Consider the following 20,342-nt stretch of genomic DNA (forward strand, 5'->3'; position numbering starts at 1 on the left):
GTACGGTCCAAATGACAAGATGAGTCCAATGATGAAAGTGAGCAGAGTTCCATACAATGAAAAAAGCAAAGATTAGGAGCTTAAAGTTGTTGGCGGAGTATAAGCATGCAAGGATGTTTCTTGTGCTCAGCCCTACAGACTACTTAGGTCACCAACACTTTATTCCCATCTGTCAATGTAGGAATCTTGGAAAGTCAAATGAAAATCTGTGTTATATTAAGCTGTCTAGTTATTCTATGGAACCTCTTCCGATCGAAACAAGCAGTACCACTACTTGTATTTGCACCAATTTTGTGAGGGACAGTTATAAATGATCAATATTGCTTTATTTAAATTAAATCTAGTAGTTAATACTGCTGCTTCACAGTGCCAGGGACCCAGGTTCAATTCCAGCCTCGAGTCACTGTCTGTGTGTAGTTTGCACGTTCTGCCTGTATCTGCATGGATTTCCTCCCAGTGCTCCAGTTTCCTCCCACGGTCCAAAGATGTGCAGGGTAGGGGGATTGGCCATGTTAAATTGCCCCTTAGTGTCAGGGGGATTAGCAGGATAGATGTGTAGGGTTATGGGGATGGGAATTCTGAGTTCTGAGTAAATGCCAGGGAGGCCATTTGCCAAAGAACGCTCGAGTTTTTTGTGCTTATCAAAAAGGTACAAGTTCACTTAACACTGAAACCTGGAAACTGGTGTGCTATGACCAGGATCAGACTGACATCTGCTAACAAAGAGCTATGAACATGAACAGATGTTCAAACATCTGCATTGCTGCTCACTGTTCAATTAGTTTCATGTATTTTTAATTTTAACATTTGGTTGCGCAAAAAAGGACATGATTTCCTTCTTTTTTGGAGATAGATTCTCAGCTCATTATTCCCAGTTTTGTTTAATGGATTCTCGCTGCGCGACTTTTCCAGGATGAACATTCTAAATGAAGTGGGCTGGCTGACTGTATGGAACACTGTGTGATTTGATCTGAATGTAGTAATTATTTTAATTACCCAGCTGGTTTAGTTTCAGTCCCATATGCACATTTGGTCTTGCCTGTGTTTTTTTCTGAAGATTCGTTGTTTCTGTGTTTGTGCTTTTGTTTGTGTCCGTCATCAGCAACAGACTGTAAAATATCAGATTCAGCTCAGTGGTCGGGAACAGCTCATTGAACAGACTGAGCTAATCAACCAATCAGAAATACAGCATCTGAGGAGCCAGTTGGAGAGAGCCAATGACACAATCTGTGCAAATGACATGACCATGGAGCGGCTGAACATGACAGTGGATGAACTAAAAGGTGCTAAAGAGGAACAACGATTCTTGCAGGAAGAACTGCAGCAATTGCAGCAACTCATACAGGTTGGAGGATTAAGCTTTAATAGGGGAAAAGGCTATTTCCCCTTGTGGAAAATTGGTGTTTTAAATACTTAACTGCAACTTGACACAGGTCTCCCTCTGTGCGGAAATCTTTGTGTGTTTCTGTATGGGTTTAGGACAGGCAGAGCATCTTGAAGCAGGGCTCAATGGATAGAATGGAATAAACGGCCATTTTTTTCTATTGCAAAAATGCCCATTGTGTAGCATTAGGATGTGTATCTAGGAATCGCAGTGATATATGGCAATGATCCAAACAGATTGAAGGTTTGAGTCCATGCAATTGCTATAGGACACTGCAGTTTCAGTACTAGATGCAATAATACAGGGAATTGGTTTTCTTTCTGGTTTGACAGGTTAAGAATAGGCTACATCTGCAATGTTATTGTACTGGTGCTGCTAAGGAAGCTCCATCAAAAATTGTCTGTTACGATGTGTACAAAAGCTAAGAAAAAGTATGTTCCAAATCTTTGGAGTTGTAGGAGAACCATGAATGTGGACAATCTTTTCAGTTGAATTTAGAGGATGGGATTATTACTAAAGGTAACTTGATGTAATGACAGTTTGAACAGTAACTGTTATGATTCCCATAGAGACTAATAACCTTTAAACGGAAAGGAATCTGCACAAAGCCAATGGGAAGAATACTGATCAACAAGATTTCACTTTTAAAAACTTTTACTGTAATAAACCAACTAAAATCATCAGGATTAAAATGTTAATTAAAAGGTTTAGAATATTTCAAATAAAAAAGTAAATTTCACTCAGAAGTCAAACAACAAAGGTATGCCTCATGTAGTTACAAACACTTGCAACTCAGTTCTTTCCAACTCTGCCTCTGTTAGAAGAATCACAGAATGTTTACAGTACAGAAGAAGACCAGTTCTCTTCAAGGGCAGCAGAGCTAATTTCACCACCCCTCCCTTTCTCCATGGCATTGCAGATCTTTTCAGATAATTATCCAATTTCTTTTCAGAACCGCAATTAAATCAGCCTCCTCTATGTTGTCAGAGAATGCATTCCAGACCGTAACTACTGATTGTATATAAAAGACTTATCCTCGTGTAGGCTTTTGCTACTCCAAATCTGTGTTTTCATGGTTCCCAATTCTTCCATAATGGAAATGATTTTTTTCCTTATACTGTCAGTGGACCCTGCAGGATTTTGAACATCTCAATTAAATATTCTGTCAACCATGTCTAATGAGAATAACCTTAGCATCTCTAATGTATTCATATAGCGGAAAGCTTTCCACAGTGGTTAGCACTGCTGTCTCACAGCCAGGGACCCAGGTTTGATATTCAAGCTTTGGGTGACTGTGTGGAGCTTGCACATTGTCCCTGTGTCTGAGTGGGTTTCCTCTGGGTGCTCCGGTTTCGTCCCACAGTCCAAGGATAGGCTGGTTAGGTGGATTGGCCATGCTAAATTTCCCCTTAGTGTCCAAAGGTATGTTGATTAGGGGAAGTAGCCATGGTAAAATGCTCGGGGTACGCGAATGGGGCAGAGGGGAGGGCCCCAATGGGATGCTCCTTTGGAAAGTTGGTACAGAATTGATGGGCTGGATGGCCTTTTTATGCATTTTACAGATCCTATGATTCTACCCCTGAAATCATTCTCATGGATCCTTTCAGCACCCATTCTAAAGCCTCCACATCCTAAAATGTAGTGACTAGAATTGGAGGTGGCAGTCCAGTTGAGGGTGAACTACATTTTTATAAAGAGAGGTTCACCATAACATGCTTGCTTTTGTTTTCTATGCCTCCATTTATAAAGTAGAAAATCCTGTCTTCCTTTCTAACAACCTTGTCAACCTGCTGTGCCACCTTCAGTGATTTTGCAAACGTACCCCAAGGGTTGTCTGTTCCTGCACCCTCCTACCCTTTGTATCCATCTGCAAATTTTGAAATTGTGGAATACACATCCAAGTGGAGAGGAAGTGGTGGCTTAATGGTTTTGTCACAGGATTAATCACCCAAAGACCCCAGGCAAGATCTGGGGACCCAGGTTCAAATCACAGCAGATGATGATATTTGAATTCAATAAAAATCTCGAATTAAAAGTCCAATGATGGCCATGAAATTATTGTTGATGGTCGTAAAAAGCCATCTCACTGATGTCCTTTAGGTAAGGAAATCTGCCGTTGTTACCTGGTCTGGTCTACGTGTGACTCCAGATCCACACAGGGCGGTTGACTCAAATGCTCCCTGAAATGGGCAATAAATGCTGGGGCAGCCAGCAGCACCCATATCCTGTAAATTATTTAAAAAAAAATCTAAGTCATTAATACGAAGGAAAGGAGTGGTCCCAGACTCTGACTTGACTGGAGAACTACAACTCAGAACTACACTCTGTTTCCCGTACTTCAGCCAACTTTGTATCCATTTTGCGACATTTCCTTATATTCTACGAGTGGTAACTTTGCTGACAAGCCTGTCTGGCATTTAATAAAATGCCTTTAGAATCTATATGGACCATATCAACCCACTTTGTTAACTCATCAATAAATTCTGTTAAGTTAATTAATCACAATTTACCTTTAATAAGTTGATTTTGACTTTGTTTAATTCTTCGCTTATGCAAAATCCCAAATCTGTATAGGATTATCTACAGCCAGTACCTCTGCAATTTCCACCCTTGCTTTCCTCAACATAGTCAGATGCATCGTATTTGGTCTTGGTGACTTAAACACAACCAATCTTTCTAATACTTTTTCTTTATCAAATTTTAGCCCATTCCATGTCTCAGCTACCTCACCTTTCAGAATATCTTCGCAGTAGCTTTGTCTTTGGTAAAGACAGATTCAGAGTAGCTTGAATGATATTTACTTTCTCCTCTCTCTCAGCTTGGGTTACCTGGATGAATGTACTCATATAGGTGCATTGATTATAACTATAGAATCATAGAAAGGTTATAGCACAGAAGACCCATCTTGTCTGTGCCAGCCCAAGGACACCCAGGCGTTTTTTTTTAATCCCACCTTCCTGCACACAGTCCATAGCCCTACAGCTGATAACACTTAAGGTACAGATCCAGGTAGTTTTTAAAAGAATTTAGGGTCTCTGCCTTTATCACAAACTCAGGCAGCAAATTCCAGTTACCTACTGCTCTCTGTGTAAAAAAAAAACTTCCTTGTGTCCCCTCAACATCTTCTGGGATCTTTTGTATTTATGTGACTCAGCTACTGTCTGGAACCTTGTTTTTCTGATCTTTACAATAAATTGGTATTGTGAACCTGTTTTCTCTCCACATTAAGAAGTCTCACAACACCAGGTTAAAGTCCAACAGGTTTATTTGGCACTAGCTTTCGGAGTCTCAGGTTCCTTCGTCAGGTGCGTGAGGATTTGTGTTCACAAAGAGAGCCTATACAGACACAAACTCAATTTAAAAGATAATGGTTGGAATGCATGTCTTTACAGATAATCAAGTCTTAAAAGTACAGACAATGTGGGTGAACAGAGGGCCAAGCACAGGTTAAAAAGGTGTGTATTATCTCCAGGCAGGACAGTTAGTGAGATTTTGCAAGCCCAGGAAATTTGTGCGGGTTACAGATAGTGTGATGTGAACCCAAGATCCTGGTTGAGGCCTTCCTCGTGTGCGGAATTTGGCTATCAGTTTCTGCTCAGTGATTCTGCGTTGTCGGGTGTCGTGAAGGTCACCTTGGAGAACGCTTGCCCGAAAATCAGAGTCTGAATAGGATGCAAGGCTGGGCGGAAAAGTGGCAGATGGACTTCAACCCGGATAAATGTGTAGTGGTCCATTTTGGCAGGTCAGATGGGATGAAGGAGTATAATATCAAGGGTAAGACTCATGGCAGTGCAGAGGATCAGAAGGACCTTGGGGTCCGGGCCCATAGGACCCTTAAATCGGCCTCGCAGTTAGAGGATGTGGTTAAGAAGACATATGGTGTACTGGCCTTCATCAGTTGAGGGATTGAGTTTAGGAGTCGGGAGATAATGTTGCAGCTTTATAAGACCCTAGTCAAACCTCTCTTGGAATACTGTGCTCAGTTCTGGTCGCCACATTACAGGAAGGATGTGGAAGCTAGTGAAAGGGTGCAGAGGAGATTTACAAGGATGTTGCCTGGATTGGGAGACATGCCTTATGAGGATAGGTTGAGGGAGCTCTGTCTTTTCTCCTTTGAGAAATGAAGGATGAGAGGTGATCTGATAGAAGTGTATAAGATGTTGAGAAGTATAGATTGGGTGGATTCTCAGAAGCTTTTTCCAAGGGCTGGAGTGGTTGCTACAAGACGGCACAGGTTTAAGGTGCTGGGGAGTAGGTACAGAGGAGATATCAGGGGTAAGTTTTTCACTCGGGGTGGTGGCTGCCGTCAGTGGTGGTGGAGGCAAATTCGATAGGGTCTTTCAAGAGACTTCTGGATGAGTGCATGGAACTTAATAAAATTGAGGGTTATAGGTAAAGCCTAATAGGTATGGATATCATCGGCCTGTTTGTGCTGTAGTTTTTCTATGTTCTGTGAATGTCCATGACTGCTGAAGTATTCCCCGACTGGAAAGGAACACTTCTGCCTGGTAATTGTTGAGTGGTACTCATTCATCCATTGTTGTATGTCTGAATGATCTCCCCAGTGTACCATGCCTTTGGACGCCCTTTCCTGCAGTGTATCAGGTGGACAATGTGGGTCGAGTCACAAGAATATGTACCACGTACCTGATGGATGGTGTTCTCATGTGAGATGATGGCATCCGTGTCAATGATTCTTGCAGAGATTGCTGTGGTGGGGTTGTGTGGTGTCATATTCCCCTGAAGGCTGGGTAGTTTGCTGTGGACAGTGGTCTGTGTGAGGTTGTACAGTTGTTTGAAGACAAAGTGGGGGTGTGGGGATGGCTTTGGCAAGGTGTTCATCTTCATGACGACATGTTGAAGGCTCCGGAGATGATGTCATAGCTTCTCCGCTCTGAGGAAGTACTGACGATGAAGGGTACTCTGTCTGTAGTGTCCCATGTTTGTCTTCTGTGGAGGTCGGTGCGGTTTTTCGCTGTGGCACGTCGGAACTGTCGATCGATGAGTCGAGTGCCATATCCTGTCCTTATGAGGGTGTCTTTCAGTGTCTGTAGATGTCTGTTGCGATCCTCCTCATCTGAGCAGATCCTGTATATATGGAAGGCTTGTCTGTAGGGGACGGCTTCTTTAACGTGTTTAGGGTGGAAGCTGGAGAAGTGGAGCATTGTGAGGTTATCTGTAGGCTTGTGGTACATTCTCTCCCCGATACCATCCCTATCACCCTGAACATTAATTACCTATTTCTACCCATTCAATTGATTCAACCTTCTGTAGAACGCAAATGTAACATTGGTTTTAGTGCCCTGCACAGTTGAATCGGTACTTATTCATATGAAATATCATTAGGTTCTGCTGCCATTGGAGGTGTAACTCAATAAGAGCCACGCAATCGAGAGAGAATTTTTTTAAAAGTGTTCATTGTATTTAGCTTCAGGAATCTTATTGCACTGATGTGCCAGCCTTACCACCCAATTGCACTCCAGAGACTTAAACACAAAGTCCAGCCTGATGTGCTTCGTACATTTATTGAGGGAGTGCAGTATCATCTTTAGGATGTGACATTTAACTAATGCCCCACCTGCTGTTATAGATGGATGCTAAAGATCTCATGGCACTATTTTGAAGAGCGGTGGAGTTATCCCAGGTGTCTTAGCACATATGTAATAGGTGATCACGTTGTTATTTGCGGCAACTTGCTGGCTGTAAATTAGCAGCATTGTCTCAATGTTACAACAGTGAGTATACTTTATTATCTTATAGAATGCTTTGAGATGATCTGAGAGTGTGAAAGTCAAATGTAGCATGTTCAGTTAAATTTTAAAAGATACAAACTTGAAATGTTTTGCGAGTGTACCTCCTTAAGAGTTTCAAAATCTCCTTGTTTCATCGAAGTATGTGTCTGTAATTCCTGATCAGGCAGCCTCTGTCACTTTCTGGTACTCATGATGTAGAGATGCCGGCGTTGGACTGGGGTAAACACAGTAAGAAGTCTCATAACACCAAGTTAAAGTCCAATCAGTTTATTTGAAGGTTCCACATACCTGACGAAGGAACACCGTTTCCGAAAGCTTGAGGGATTACTATCAAATAAGCTGGTTAGACTTTAACCTGGTGTTGTGAGACTTCTTACTTTCTGGTGCAGCAGAGTTGTGATATCCACAATATTTGTGTATTTTTTTCCTTTTATAGTACTGACTTTGTAGCATGTTCTGCAGTATGGTTAGGTCTGAATTATTTTTATTAGAACAGCCTTCATTATAATAAGTCATAAGTACCTAAAATCTTCAGAGCACAATTCAAGATTCATGATCCAAGGCTTTTTCAACGGTGCCGGGGTTATGCATGTTGGTCGCGTGTGGTTTCAATATCTTGTTAAAATATTCAACTGAAATTTCATGATGTTATAGATTGTTTGTTTTTTTTTCATTCTTTTCTTTCCTGATTTTCTTCTTTCTTCTCTTGACAAGTTTCTGACTCAAAATATTGGGGTAGCTGGAGGTGAGCTGAAAATTTCAAAACTGAGTCGTTGACTTTTCTGCAGGATTGTGGAACTATGAGCAAAGGGCAAAGAAAATTACAGCACGGACCGTGCTGCCCGACTTAACTAAAATCCCCTACCCTTCCGGGGACCATATCCCTCTATTCCCATCCTATTTGTGTATTTGTCAAGACGCCCCTTAAAAGTCACTACCGTTTCCGCTTCCACTACCTCCTCCAGCAACGATATCCAGGCACCCACTATGTGTAAAATATCTGCCTCACACATTTCTTTTAAACCTTGCCCATCGCACCTTAAACCTATGCCCCCTAGTAATTGACTCATTAACTCTGGGAGAAAGCTTCTAACTATCCACGCTGTCCATACCTCTCATAATCTTGTAGACTTCTACCAGGTCGCCCCTCAATCTCTTTTGTTCCAGTGAGAACAAACCAAGTTTCTCCAACCTCGCCTCATGGCTATTGCCCTCTGTACCAGGCAACAACCTGGTAAATCTTTTCTGTACCCTCTCCAAAGCCTCCACATCCTTCTAGTAGTGTGGTGACCAGAATTGAACACTATATTCCAAGTGCGACCTAACTAAGGTTCTATAAAGCTGCAACATGACTTGCCAATTTTTAAAGTCAATACCCTGGCCGATGAAGACAAGCATGCCATATGCCTCCTTGACTACCTTCTCCACCTGCATTGCCACTTTCAGTGACCTGTGTTCCAATATACCCAGATCCCTTTGCGTATCAATATTCTTTAGGGTTCTGCCATTTACTGTTTATTTCCTGTCTGTATTAAACCTCCCAAAATGCATTACCTCACATTTGACCGGACTGCACTCCATCTGCCATCTCTCCGCCCAAGTCTGCAACTATAAGGTGATCATAATTCTATCTCCTTCACAATTGCATTGGAACGAGATAGGATCAGGCAGGCTAGGAAGGTGTTTGTCTGGAGTAAGGGGAAATACGAAGACGTCAGGAAGTTACTTGGACAAATAAACTGGAAGGAGGCGTTCTTAGGGAAAAGTACCGAAGGAAGGTGGCGGATATTCAAGGAATGTTTGTCTGGAGCTCTGCATGACAACGTTCCGATGAGACAAGGAGGTTTTGGTAGGTCGCGGGAACCGTGGTGCACGAAGGCTGTGGTGAACCTAGTCAGGAGGAAAAGGAAGGTGTACAAAAGGTTCAGGGAGCTAGGAGATGTTAAGGATCTTGAGGAGTATAAGGATTGTAGAAAGGAGCTTAAAAGGGAAATTAGGAGAGCCAGAAGGGGTCATGAGAAGACCTTGGTGGGTAAGATTAAGGAGAATCCCAAGGCCTTCTATAAATATGTGAAAAGTAAAAGGATGAGAAGAGAAGGGATAGGACCTATAAAAGGTGAAGGGGGAAAGGTCTGTGTGGAACCAGAAGAAATGGCAGAGGTGCTTAATGAGTACTTTGCCTCAGTATTCACAGTGGAAACTGATCTGGGAGATTTTGCTACGGATTTGCAGCAGATGGAAAAGATTGAGTATGTGGATATTAAGGAAGAGGATGTGTTAGAACTCTTGAATTCTATCAAGATAGATAAGTTGCTGGGACCAGATGGGATGTACCCCAGGATACTGTGGGAGGCGAGGGAAGTGATTGCAGAGCCCCTGGCGATGATCTTTGTGTCGTCAATGGAGACAGGAGAGGTTCCGGAAGATTGGAGGATTGCGGATGTAGTTCCTATTTTCAAGAAAGGGAACAGGGACAGCCCGGGAAATTACCGACCGGTGAGTCTGACCTCAGTGGTTGGTAAGCTGATGGAGAGGCTTCTGAGGGACAAGATTTACGAGCATTTGGAGAGGTTTGACATAATCAGAAATAGTCAGCATGGTTTTGTCAAGGGCAGGTCGTGCCTTTCGAGCCTAGTTGAGTTCTTCGAAAATGTGACTGAACACATTGACGAAGGAAGTGCAGTGGACGTGGTGTACATGGACTTCAGCAAGGCGTTTGATAAGGTCCCCCATCCAAGACTTCTTGAGAAGGTGAGAGGGCATGGGATCCAAGGGGCTTTGGCCTTGTGGATCCAGAACTGGCTTGCCTGCAGAAGGCAGAGAGTGGTTGTGGATGGGTCTTTTTCTGCATGGAGGTCAGTCACCAGTGGAATGCCCCAGGGATCTGTTCTAGGACCCTTGCTGTTTGTCATTTTCATAAATGACCTAGATGAGGAAGTGGAGGGATGGGTTAGTAAGTTCGCTGATGACACCAAGGTCGGTGGTGTTGTGGATGGCCTGGAACGATGTCAGAAGTTGCAGCAGGACATAAATAGGATGCAGGACTGGGCGGAGAAGTGGCAGATGGACTTCAACGCGGATAAATGTGTAGTCGTCCATTTTGGCAGGACCAACGGGATGAACGAGTACACTATCAAGGGCAGGAGTCTTAGTAGTGTTGAAGAGCAGAAGGATCTTGGGGTCCGGGTCCACAGGACTCTTAAATCGGCCTCGCAGGTGGAGGATGTGGTCAAGAAGGCGTATGGTGTACTGGAGTTCATTAATCGAGGGATTGAGTTTAGGAATCGGGAGGTAATGCTGCAACTTTATAAGACCCTTGTCAGGCCTCACTTGGAGTACTGTGCGCAGTTCTGGTCGCCTCACTGTAGGAAGGACGTAGAAGCTATTGAAAGGGTACAGAGGAGATTTACAAGGATGTTGCCTGGACTGGGAGGCATGCCTTATGAAGTTAGGTTGAGGGAGCTGGGACTCTTCTCCCTGGAGAGACGAAGGTTGAGAGGCGACCTGATAGAAGTTTATAAAATGTTGAGAGGAATAGATAGGGTGGATTCTCAGAGGCCATTTCCCTGGGTTGAAATGGTCGTTACGAGAGGACACAGATTTAAGGTGCAGGGAGGGAAGTACAGAAGTGATGTTAGGGGTAAGTTTTTCACTCAGAGGGTGGTGAGTGAATGGAATCGGCTGCCATCAGTGGTGGTGGAGGCGAACTCGCTGGGGTCTTTTAAAAGACTTCTGGATGAGTATATGGGATTTAATGGGATTGGGAGTTATAGATAGGTCTATGGATTGGTAGGTGTTGATGTGATCGGCGCAACTTGTGGGCCGAAGGGCCTGTTTGTGCTGTAGTGTTCTATGTTCTATATCCTACTGCATCCTCTGATGGTCCTCATCAGTATCTGCAAATCCACCAACCTTTGTGTCGTCCGCAAACTTACTAATCAAACCAGTTACATTTTCCTCCAGATCATACACGAACAGTAAAAGGTTCCAGCACTGATTCCTGAGGAACACCATTTGTCACAACCCTCCATTCAGACACCATTAAGGTGTGATCTAATTGAATTGCAGAACTGTTTCAAGAGATTGAATGGTCTATTTCAACTTTTTCCTTCCTATGAACAGACAAAAATACAAATCAGGAGCAAGATTAGGCCACCAAGCCCCTCGAGCCTCAATAAGATCATGGCTGATCTGATTGTAAGTTTAACCCCACATTCCTCCTGATTACCAATAACCTTTCACCCCCTTGTTAGTCAATCAGGAATCCATCAAGCTCAGTCTTAAAGATATTTAAAGACTCTGTTTCCACTGCTTTTTGATGAAGCAAGTTCCAAAGACTTGTAATTCTCTGAGAAGAGAATTCTCCTTGCCTCTGTCTTAAATGAACAACCCCTTACTTTTAATCAGTGAACCCTAGTTCTAGATTCTTTGACAGGAGGAAACATCCTCTCTGCATCCACCCTGTCAATACCTCTCAGGATCTGAGAGATTTGCCTTAAGTCACCTGTTACTCTTCTAAACTCTAGTGGATATAAATCTAATCTCTCCAACCTTTCCTTATTAGATAACCTGCCCGTTTCTGGTATTAATCTAATAAACCTTCTCTGAACTGCTTCTAATACATTTGCGTCTTTCCTTACATAAGGAGATCAATAGAGTCGTAAAGATATGCAGCACAGAAACAGGCCCTTCAGCCTAACTCATCCATACTGACCAGGTTTCCTAAAATACTGTACGCAATACTCCAGAGTGGCCTCACCAATGCAACCCACATTAACTCCATTTGCCAGACATTCGCCCATTCACATGACCTGTGTGTCCCTTTGTATAGCCTCCTTATGTCCTCATCACAATTTACTTTCCTACCTATCTTTGTTTCATCAGCAAATTTAGCAACCATACAGTCAGTCCCTCCATCCACATCGTTTATATACATTGTTGAAGCTCCAGCATTGATGTCTGTAGGGCATCACTCATGTCAACCAGCAAAAGATCCATTTATGCCAGCTCTGTTTCCTGTTAGCCAGTCAATCTTCTGTCCACATTAATATGTTACTCACATGATGAGCTTTTTATTTTACACAATATAATGCATGCTTGGTACAACACAACTGCTAGCTGTCCCTCACCACTGCCCGTTTATATCTTACCTGACAAATTTCTCAAGTGTGTCAGTAGGAGGGATTGTTGTAATCATTGGCAGATTGTGTCCCCACACAAGTATTTCCCAGGAATAAAATCCACAGATTTTAACACCCAAAAAGCAAAGATTTATAATGTAAGTTACTGGGAAAGGCCATTAAGTAAACAGTGAAATGGTGTTTGGGAGGTAAATTTGTTTCTGTGGAGCTGTTTATAGTCCAGGAAGTAGTTTAATTTCTGCTGATGAAAGTGTTGCTATTTTTGTTAATTCTATCATTAACAACAATAACCAAGTGTTCTTAAGTCATGATGAAGATAACTATATGTTTTCGTATTTCATTACAGAAGTAAAGGGAAACTATGGGAATAATTAATAGGACTGATAGCAGCTAAATTCCCTAGCTCTGATGACCCACACCCCAGGGTTTTAAAATAGGTGGCGACAAAGGTGGTGAACACCCTGATATTGATCTTCCAATTTTGGAATGATGCCAGTAGATTAAGAGGTAGCAAGTTTAAAACTGATATTGAAGCAGTGAGAAGCAAAACAAAATTATAGATTTATCGGTAAAATTCTGGAATCAATTATTCATGATTTGATTTGATTTGATTTATTATTGTCACATGTATTAGTATACGGTGAAAAGTATTCTTGCACGCTACATAGAAAAAGCATACCATTCATAGAGAAGGAATGGAGAGATTGCAGAATGTAGTGTCACAGTCATAGCTAGAGTGCAGAGAAGGATCAACTTAATGTGAGGTAGGTCCATTCAAAAGTCTGATGGCAGTGGGGAAGAAGCTGTTCTCAAGTCAGCTGGTACATGACATCAGAGTTAAATAACATTTTCCTGACAAGAAGATGGAAGAGAATATGTCCGGGTGCATGGGGTCCTTGATTATGCTGGCTGCTTTGCCAAGGCAGCTGGAAATGTAGACACTGTCAGTGGATGGAAGGCTGATTTGTGTGATGGATTGAGCTACATTGATGACCTTCTGTAGTTTCTTGCGGTCTTGGGCAGAGCAGCAGCCATACCAAATTGTGATACAATGAGAAAGAATGCTTGCTATGGTGCATCTAGTTGGTACAAGTTGGTGAGGGTCGTAGCTGACATGCTTTTTTTCCTTAGTCTTCTGAGAAAGTAGAGGCTTTGGTCGACTTTCTTAACTATAGTGTCAGCATGGAGGACCAGGACAGGTTGTTGATGGTCTGGACACCTAAAATCTTGAAGCTCTCGACCTTTTCTACTTCATCCCATTGATGTAAACAGGAGAGAACTGATGTGATAACAAGACACTTAGCCACAATATGACGAGGCATGGCCAACGTGGTTTTATGAAAGTTAAGTTTGATAATCCATAATTTTTTTAAAAAGATATGACTAGCACTGTATATTTGAAATAGTATCGGATTTTCAAAAGGCATTCAATAGGGTACCGCATAAAAGATTGCACAAGATAAGGGCTCAGGCAGTTGAAGGGAATATCTGAATGTAAAGCATGGTGGCACAGTGGTTTGCACTGCTACCTCACAGCACCAGGAACCTGGGTTCAATTCCAGCCTGGGTTGACTGTCTATGTGCAGTTTCCTTCCACAGTCTGAAGATGTGCAGGTCAGGTGGATTGGCCATGCTAAATTGCTCCTTAATGTCCAAAGATATCTTACGGTCTTTTGTATTAGACCTTCCAAAATGATTATCTCACATTTGTCTGGATTAAACTCCATCTGCCATCTCTCCACCCAAGTCTCCAACCAATCTGTATCCTCCTGTATTCTCTGTTGGTCTTCACTACTATCTGCAAATCCACCAACCTTTGTATCGTCTGCAAACTTACTAATCAAACCAATTATATTTTCCTCTAAGTCATTCATATATATTACTAACAGCAAAGTCCCAGCACTGATCCCTGAGGAACGCCGTTTGTCACAGCCTTCCATTCAGAAATGCACCCTTCCGTTGCTACGCTCTGTCTTCTATGATCGAGCCAGTTCTATATCCATTTTGCCAGCTCACCTCAGATCCCATGCAACTTCACCTTCTGTACTAGTCTGCCTTGAGGGACCTTGTCAAAGGCTTTACTGAAATCCATGTACACGATATCCACTGCCCTATTCTCATCTTTGTCATTTCCTCAAAAAACTCGATCAAGTTCGTGATGCACAACCTCCCTTTCACAAAACTTTTTTGTCTCTAGCGAATACGTCCACTTATTTTCAAGTGGGAGTAAGTCCTATCTCGAAGAACCCTCTCCCTACCACTGATGTAAGGCTCACCAGCCTGTAATTACTTGGATTATCCTTACTACCCTTCTTAAACTAAAGAACAACATTGGCTATTTTCCAGTCTTCTGGTACCCGCCCTGTAGCCAAGTGAGGATACAAATATTTCACTCAAGACCCCATCAATTACCTCCCTTGCCTCTCTCAGTATTCTGTGGTATGTCCCATCTGGCCCTGGGGCCCTGTCTACCTTAATGTTTCTCAAGACCCTTAATACCACCTTTTTGATCTCACCACCACTCAAACTATTTACGCACCCATTACGAGACTCATCATCCACTATGTCCTCTTTGGTGAATATTGGTGCAAAGTACTCATTTAATACCTCGCCCATTTCCTCTGGCTCCATGCATAGATTCCCTCCCCTTCCTTGAGTAGGTCAACCTTTTCCCTGGCTACCCTCTTGCTCTTTTTATATATGTATAAAAAGCTTTGGGGTTTTCCTTAATCCTGTTGGCCAGTGACTTTTTGTGACCCCTTTTAGCCCTCCTTACCCCTTGTTTCAGTTTCTTTCTACTTGCCTTCTATTCTACACTTGCTTCGTGTGTTCTCAGCCTCCTTGACAAATGCATCCTTGTTCTCTTTGGCTAGGCTCACAATATCTCTCGTTATCCAAGGTTCCCTAAACTTTCCGTGCTTATCCTTCATCCTTACAAGAATGTGCTGGTCTTTGATTCCTATGAACTTGTGCTTGAATGCTTCGCACGTGCCAGATGTTGATTTGCCCTTAAACATCTGCCCCCAATCTACATTCTTCAGCTCCTGCCTAATATTGTTGTAATTAGCCTTCCCCCAATTTAGCATCTTCCCTTGAAGACCACACTTATCTTTATCCATCAGTACCTTAAAGCTTACTGAATTGTGGTCACTGTTCCCGAACTGCTCCCTTACTGAAATGTCAACCACCTGGCCAGGCCCATTCCCCAATACCAGGTCCAGTACGATCCCTTCCCTAGTTGGGACTATCTATATACTCCTTTAAGAAACCCTGCTGAATGTTCCTTACAAACTACCCCATTCATGCCCCTAGCACTGAGTGTGCCCCAGTCAATATAAGGAAAGTTAAAATTTCCCACCACAACAGCCCTGTTACTTTTACACCTTGCCAAAATCTGCCTACATACCTGTTCCTGTATCTCCAGCTGGTAGTTGCGCGGTCCATATTAAACCCCCAACATCGTGACTATTCCTGAGCTCTACCCATATTGTCTCGCTATATGAGATTTCCGAGGTTTCCTCCCACAGTGCAGCTGTGATATTCTCCTTAACCAGTCATGCAACTCCCCTGTTCCTTTTACATCCCCCTTTACCTTGTCTGAAACATTTGTATCCTGGAACGTTAAGCTGCCAATCCTGTTCTTCCCTTAACAAATCTCTGTAATAGTAACATAATTTTCCAAGTACTAATCCAATCTTTAAGTTTATTTCCCTTACCTGTTAGGCTTCTTGTATTGAAACAAATGCACTTCAGTTCATCAGACCCTCTTTGATTAGCAACCACACTCTCGTTGCTCTTTCTCGAAGTCTTACTGTCAAGTTCCCCTTCAGTTAATTCACCTTTGCTTTGGTTCCCACCCCCGTCCCGGCCAGAATATTTATGCCCTTCCAGTTTACACGCAACCTATCCTTGTACAGATCCCACCTGCCCCAGATATCTGAAACCCTCCCTCCTACACCAGCTGTTTAGCCATGTGTTGAACTGCCCTATCTGTTTAAATTAAGTCCTGCTTAAATTGTGCAGAATGTTAATAAGCCTACAGCTGAAATATTGGGAATAGTTTTCTTCCCATACCCAAAAAAGAATATGCCTGCTTTGGAGTGGGTAGATTGACTTGTATGAGGAAAACATTTTTCACTTTAAGGATTGTGCATCTTTAAAATTCTCTACTGCAGAAGGCTGCAAATGTTCAGTCATGTCAAGAATGAGATTCTTCAATTCTAAAGGAATTGGGGAATATGCGAATCAGACAGGAAGTGGAGCTTAGGTCAAGCATCAGATTTGATTTTATTTCATGATCGAACACGCTGAAGGAACCAGATCTCCTATTTTGGCTCCTATTTCTCAGACTCTTATCTGGAAACGCAGTGGCATTTTAAGTGTGAAATCCAACTTTCAGGCAATATTTCTGTCTTTTCATGTCATTTCTAATTTGGTAAAGGGTTCAGTTCTGATTTTATTTGAACTTTGCAATTTCTTTACTCCTAGAAATCAGTGGAGGAAAATGAGGATCTGAAGAGTAAGCTCCAAGCACAAGAGGATATCATTCAAAGTAAAGATCTTCAGCAAAAACAACTGTGCAAGGAATTAGCCTGGTGTAATGAATTACTGCAGGCCAGGGAGAAAACTACCAGGTAAACCAGCCCTTACTTTCAATGGTAACATTGTCAAATAAAGTGAATTTGACAGTGTGATAATACGAACATAATAAGAATAATTGACAAAAGACCTATTGCTTTGTCTAGCGTGTCCCAAATATTGTAACTCGTGTATATTCGAAGACAGATACTCCTTACCTTTACCTGGTAGTCTTGTGATCCCCTGGAAAAGGGGTAAAACAGACTGAAAATGCAGACTGATTATGGGATAAAAAAATTCCTCTCCAATCTCCTTATGTGATTACAGCCAGCCATGTAGATCATGCTGGCCCTGGTAATTCCTTGCAACTCATACCTCTTATACAAGTTGATGTAACTCAACCAGAGATAAGCCCTGTTGTCGCTGGAAGGAGCTCAGCGAATTGGCAATGAGCAGCAGACATGTATCTGGATAAAGGGATCAAAAATATCTGATAGCGAACCTGGATCTGTCCATGCAAATCTTGAAATTGTGTCTGTGGTCCTACAAGCCTGTTTAGTTGATGCAAATTTTCTATCCTAACCCCATCTATTGTTATCAACATCTTGTAAACCTCAATTCCATAAAGTGCAGAGTTCCAGCTCTTTGACTCTATCTTTAAGATGCTTTGAATTGTGAATCAATTTTTTTTTAATTTTATGGGATGTGGATGTCACTGGTTAGGCTAGCATTAATTGCCATCCCTAGTTGGCCTTGAGAGGGTGGTGGTGAGCCACCTTCTTGAATCGCGCAGTCCCTGAGGCATATGTACACAGTAAGACGTCTCACAACACCAGGTTAGAGTCCAGGATATGTACACCCCAGTGCTATTATGGAGGGAGTTCCAGGATTTTGATCCAGTGACAGTTAAGGAATGACAATATATTTCTAAGTCAGGATAGTGAATGACTTGGAGGGGAACCTGTAGGTGGTGGTGTTCCCACGTATCTGCTGCCCTTGTCTTTTTAGTTGGTGAGTATGAAAGGAATCTTGGTGAATTCCTGCAGTGCATCTTATAGATGGCACATATGGCTGCCACTGTGTGTTGGGGTGGGATTGTATGTTTGTAGATCCAATAGTAATCAAGCGGGTGGCTTTGTCCTGGATGTTGTAGAGCTTCTTGAGTGTTGTTAGAGCTGCACTCACGCAGGCAAGTGGAGAGTATTCCATCACAATCCTGACTTGCTTTGGTGGACAAGCTTAGGGGAATCATGAGGTGAGTAACTCGTTATAGAATTCCCAGCCTCTGCCCTGCTCTCATAGCCACAGTATTTATATAGCTAGTCCAGTTCAGCTTCTTGTCGATGGTAACTTCCAGGATGTTGATAAGTGAGGAAATCAGCGATGGTAATGCCATTGAATATTATGGGGTAGTGTTTAGTTCTTCTCCCATTGGAGATGGTCACTGTCTGGCATTTGTGTGGTACTCTTTCCAAAGCCTCAATATCATTCACCATGTGAGCAGATGAAAACTGCAATTTAGCATGACCGATCCTCCTAACTTGCACATCTTTGGACTGTACAAGGAAACCAGAGCACCTGGAGGAAACCCACAGAATATTATGTCAAGATCACAACTATAGTTTTTCCCAAAGACAAAATACTATGTTTTATTTTGTAATGAATTGTTCTATGAATGCATCCTATTCATCCTAACTCTTCTCTCAACATTGGTCATCAAGCTTTAGAGATGTATGTATTAGTTGGTTTTTTGCTGTCCCAGTCATTACAGTGTAACTGAATAGACTAAGGTGACGTTTCCTGGGGAAACTAACATAGCCACAACGAGCTCACAGAGTTTATTACTATTGGAATTGCTTTGTCCACTTGCCAGTCATGGATCAGTGGCAGCACTTTCATATCTGAGTCAGAGGTTGTGGGTGCAAGCTCCATACCAGAGACTTGAAAGCAAAACCTAGGAGCTAAGAATGCTGTATTATTGGCGGTGTCCTCCTTTGGGTGAAACCTTAAACCAAGATCTTGAATCACTATTTCAAAGAAGGGGAGTAATGTTCTCCCTTATGTCCTGGCCAATGTGTTGCCCTCAACCGGCATCACTAAAATGAATTAATTGGGCATGATCACATTGCTATTATGGGATCTTGCTGTGCATAAATTGATTACTGTATTTTCTACATTCATACTTCAGAAACAACTGTGTAAAGTTCTGAGATCTCGACGCGCTCAATATAAATGCAACTCTTCCTACTATTTCTTTATTAAAGTGAAATCATTTGGGTGACCAAAAGAATCACAAAATACTGGAATGGACCTTGTAAGCATAGTCTTAAAATCGTTAATGGCGAGGATACTCAAAATGCAGCCTGTGCCCAATGTGTAGGTTTCCATTCACACATTGCATTTTGAGTATCCTTGCCATTGAGATTCAGCACTAACCATTTTAACACCACATTTTCAAGCTCCGTTCCAATATTCTCACCTCAATCAGGCTGGTAGTTCAGTGCAATGGAGAAAGATCCCTTTCATTATTTGAATGAATTTTTTTTCCTTAGCAGTTCAACATTGGTAGGATTTTCCAAACTTTATGCTGCAATCCTTTCCTGGTCTGACTATTTTTATGGAATCTCTACAGTGCAGAAGGAGGCCATTTGACCCATTGAGTCTACATAGGCTCTCTGAAAGAGCATCTTATCCAGACCCACTTCCCCAATCTATTCCCATAATCCAGGTTTCAGATGCTTCAGGAAGGACAGGGAGGATGGCAGAAGAGGTGGTGGAGTGGCACTGTTGATCAGGGACAGTGTCATGGCTGCAGAGAAAGAGGATGCCGTGGAAGGACTATCTACAGAGTCTCTGTGGGTGGAAGTTACGAACAGCAAAGGGTCGAAAACTTTGCTGGGTGTATTCTATAGGCCGCCCAATAGTGACAGGGAAGTTGAAGTGCAGATAGGGAAACAGATTCTGGAGAGATGTATTAGTAACAGAGTTGTCGTGATGGGAGACTTCAATTTCCCAAACATCGACTGGAATATCCCTAGGGTAAGGGGTTTGGATGGGGAGGAGTTTGTTAGGTGTGTTCAGGAAGGTTTCCTGACACAGTATGTGGATAAGCCTACGAGGGGAGAGGCTGTACCTGACCTGGTACTGGCGAATGAACCAGGGCAGGTGATGGATCTCTTGGTAGGAGAGCATCTTGGGAATGGTGACCATAATTCTATCTCCTTCACAATTGCATTGGAACGAGATAGGATCAGGCAGGCTAGGAAGGTGTTTGTCTGGAGTAAGGGGAGATACGAAGAAGTCAGGAAGTTACTTGGACAAATAAACTGGAAGGAGGCGTTCTTAGGGAAAAGTACCGAAGGAAGGTGGCAGATATTCAAGGAATGTTTGTCTGGAGCTATGCATGACAACGTTCCGATGAGACAAGGGGGTTTTGGTAGGTCGCGAGAACCGTGGTGCACGAAGGCTGTGTTGAACCTAGTCAGG

The 20,342-nt window shown here is 42.6% G+C and overlaps 1 protein-coding gene across 8 annotated transcripts in view; it reads left to right on the forward strand.

Moving 5' to 3' along the window:
• The window catches only part of cep63 (centrosomal protein 63), a 120,243-nt gene that overhangs the window by 42,517 nt on the left and 57,384 nt on the right, over positions 1-20,342 (forward strand). For 6 of the 8 annotated variants that reach the window (XM_080184978.1, XM_080184999.1, XM_080184964.1 and 3 more), the window contains exons 7-8: positions 1,103-1,345; positions 16,767-16,912. In XM_080184978.1, coding sequence (XP_080041104.1) covers positions 1,103-1,345; positions 16,767-16,912 — 389 coding nt within the window. The remainder of the gene's footprint in view (positions 1-1,102; positions 1,346-16,766; positions 16,913-20,342) is intronic. The other 2 variants (XM_080185007.1, XM_080185015.1) reach the window with 1 other exon arrangement.

The sequence above is a fragment of the Carcharhinus amblyrhynchos genome, chromosome 3, assembly GCF_965287045.1.
Source record: "Carcharhinus amblyrhynchos chromosome 3, sCarAmb.v2.hapA, whole genome shotgun sequence".
In the NCBI taxonomy this organism is placed as follows: Eukaryota; Metazoa; Chordata; class Chondrichthyes; order Carcharhiniformes; family Carcharhinidae; genus Carcharhinus; species Carcharhinus amblyrhynchos.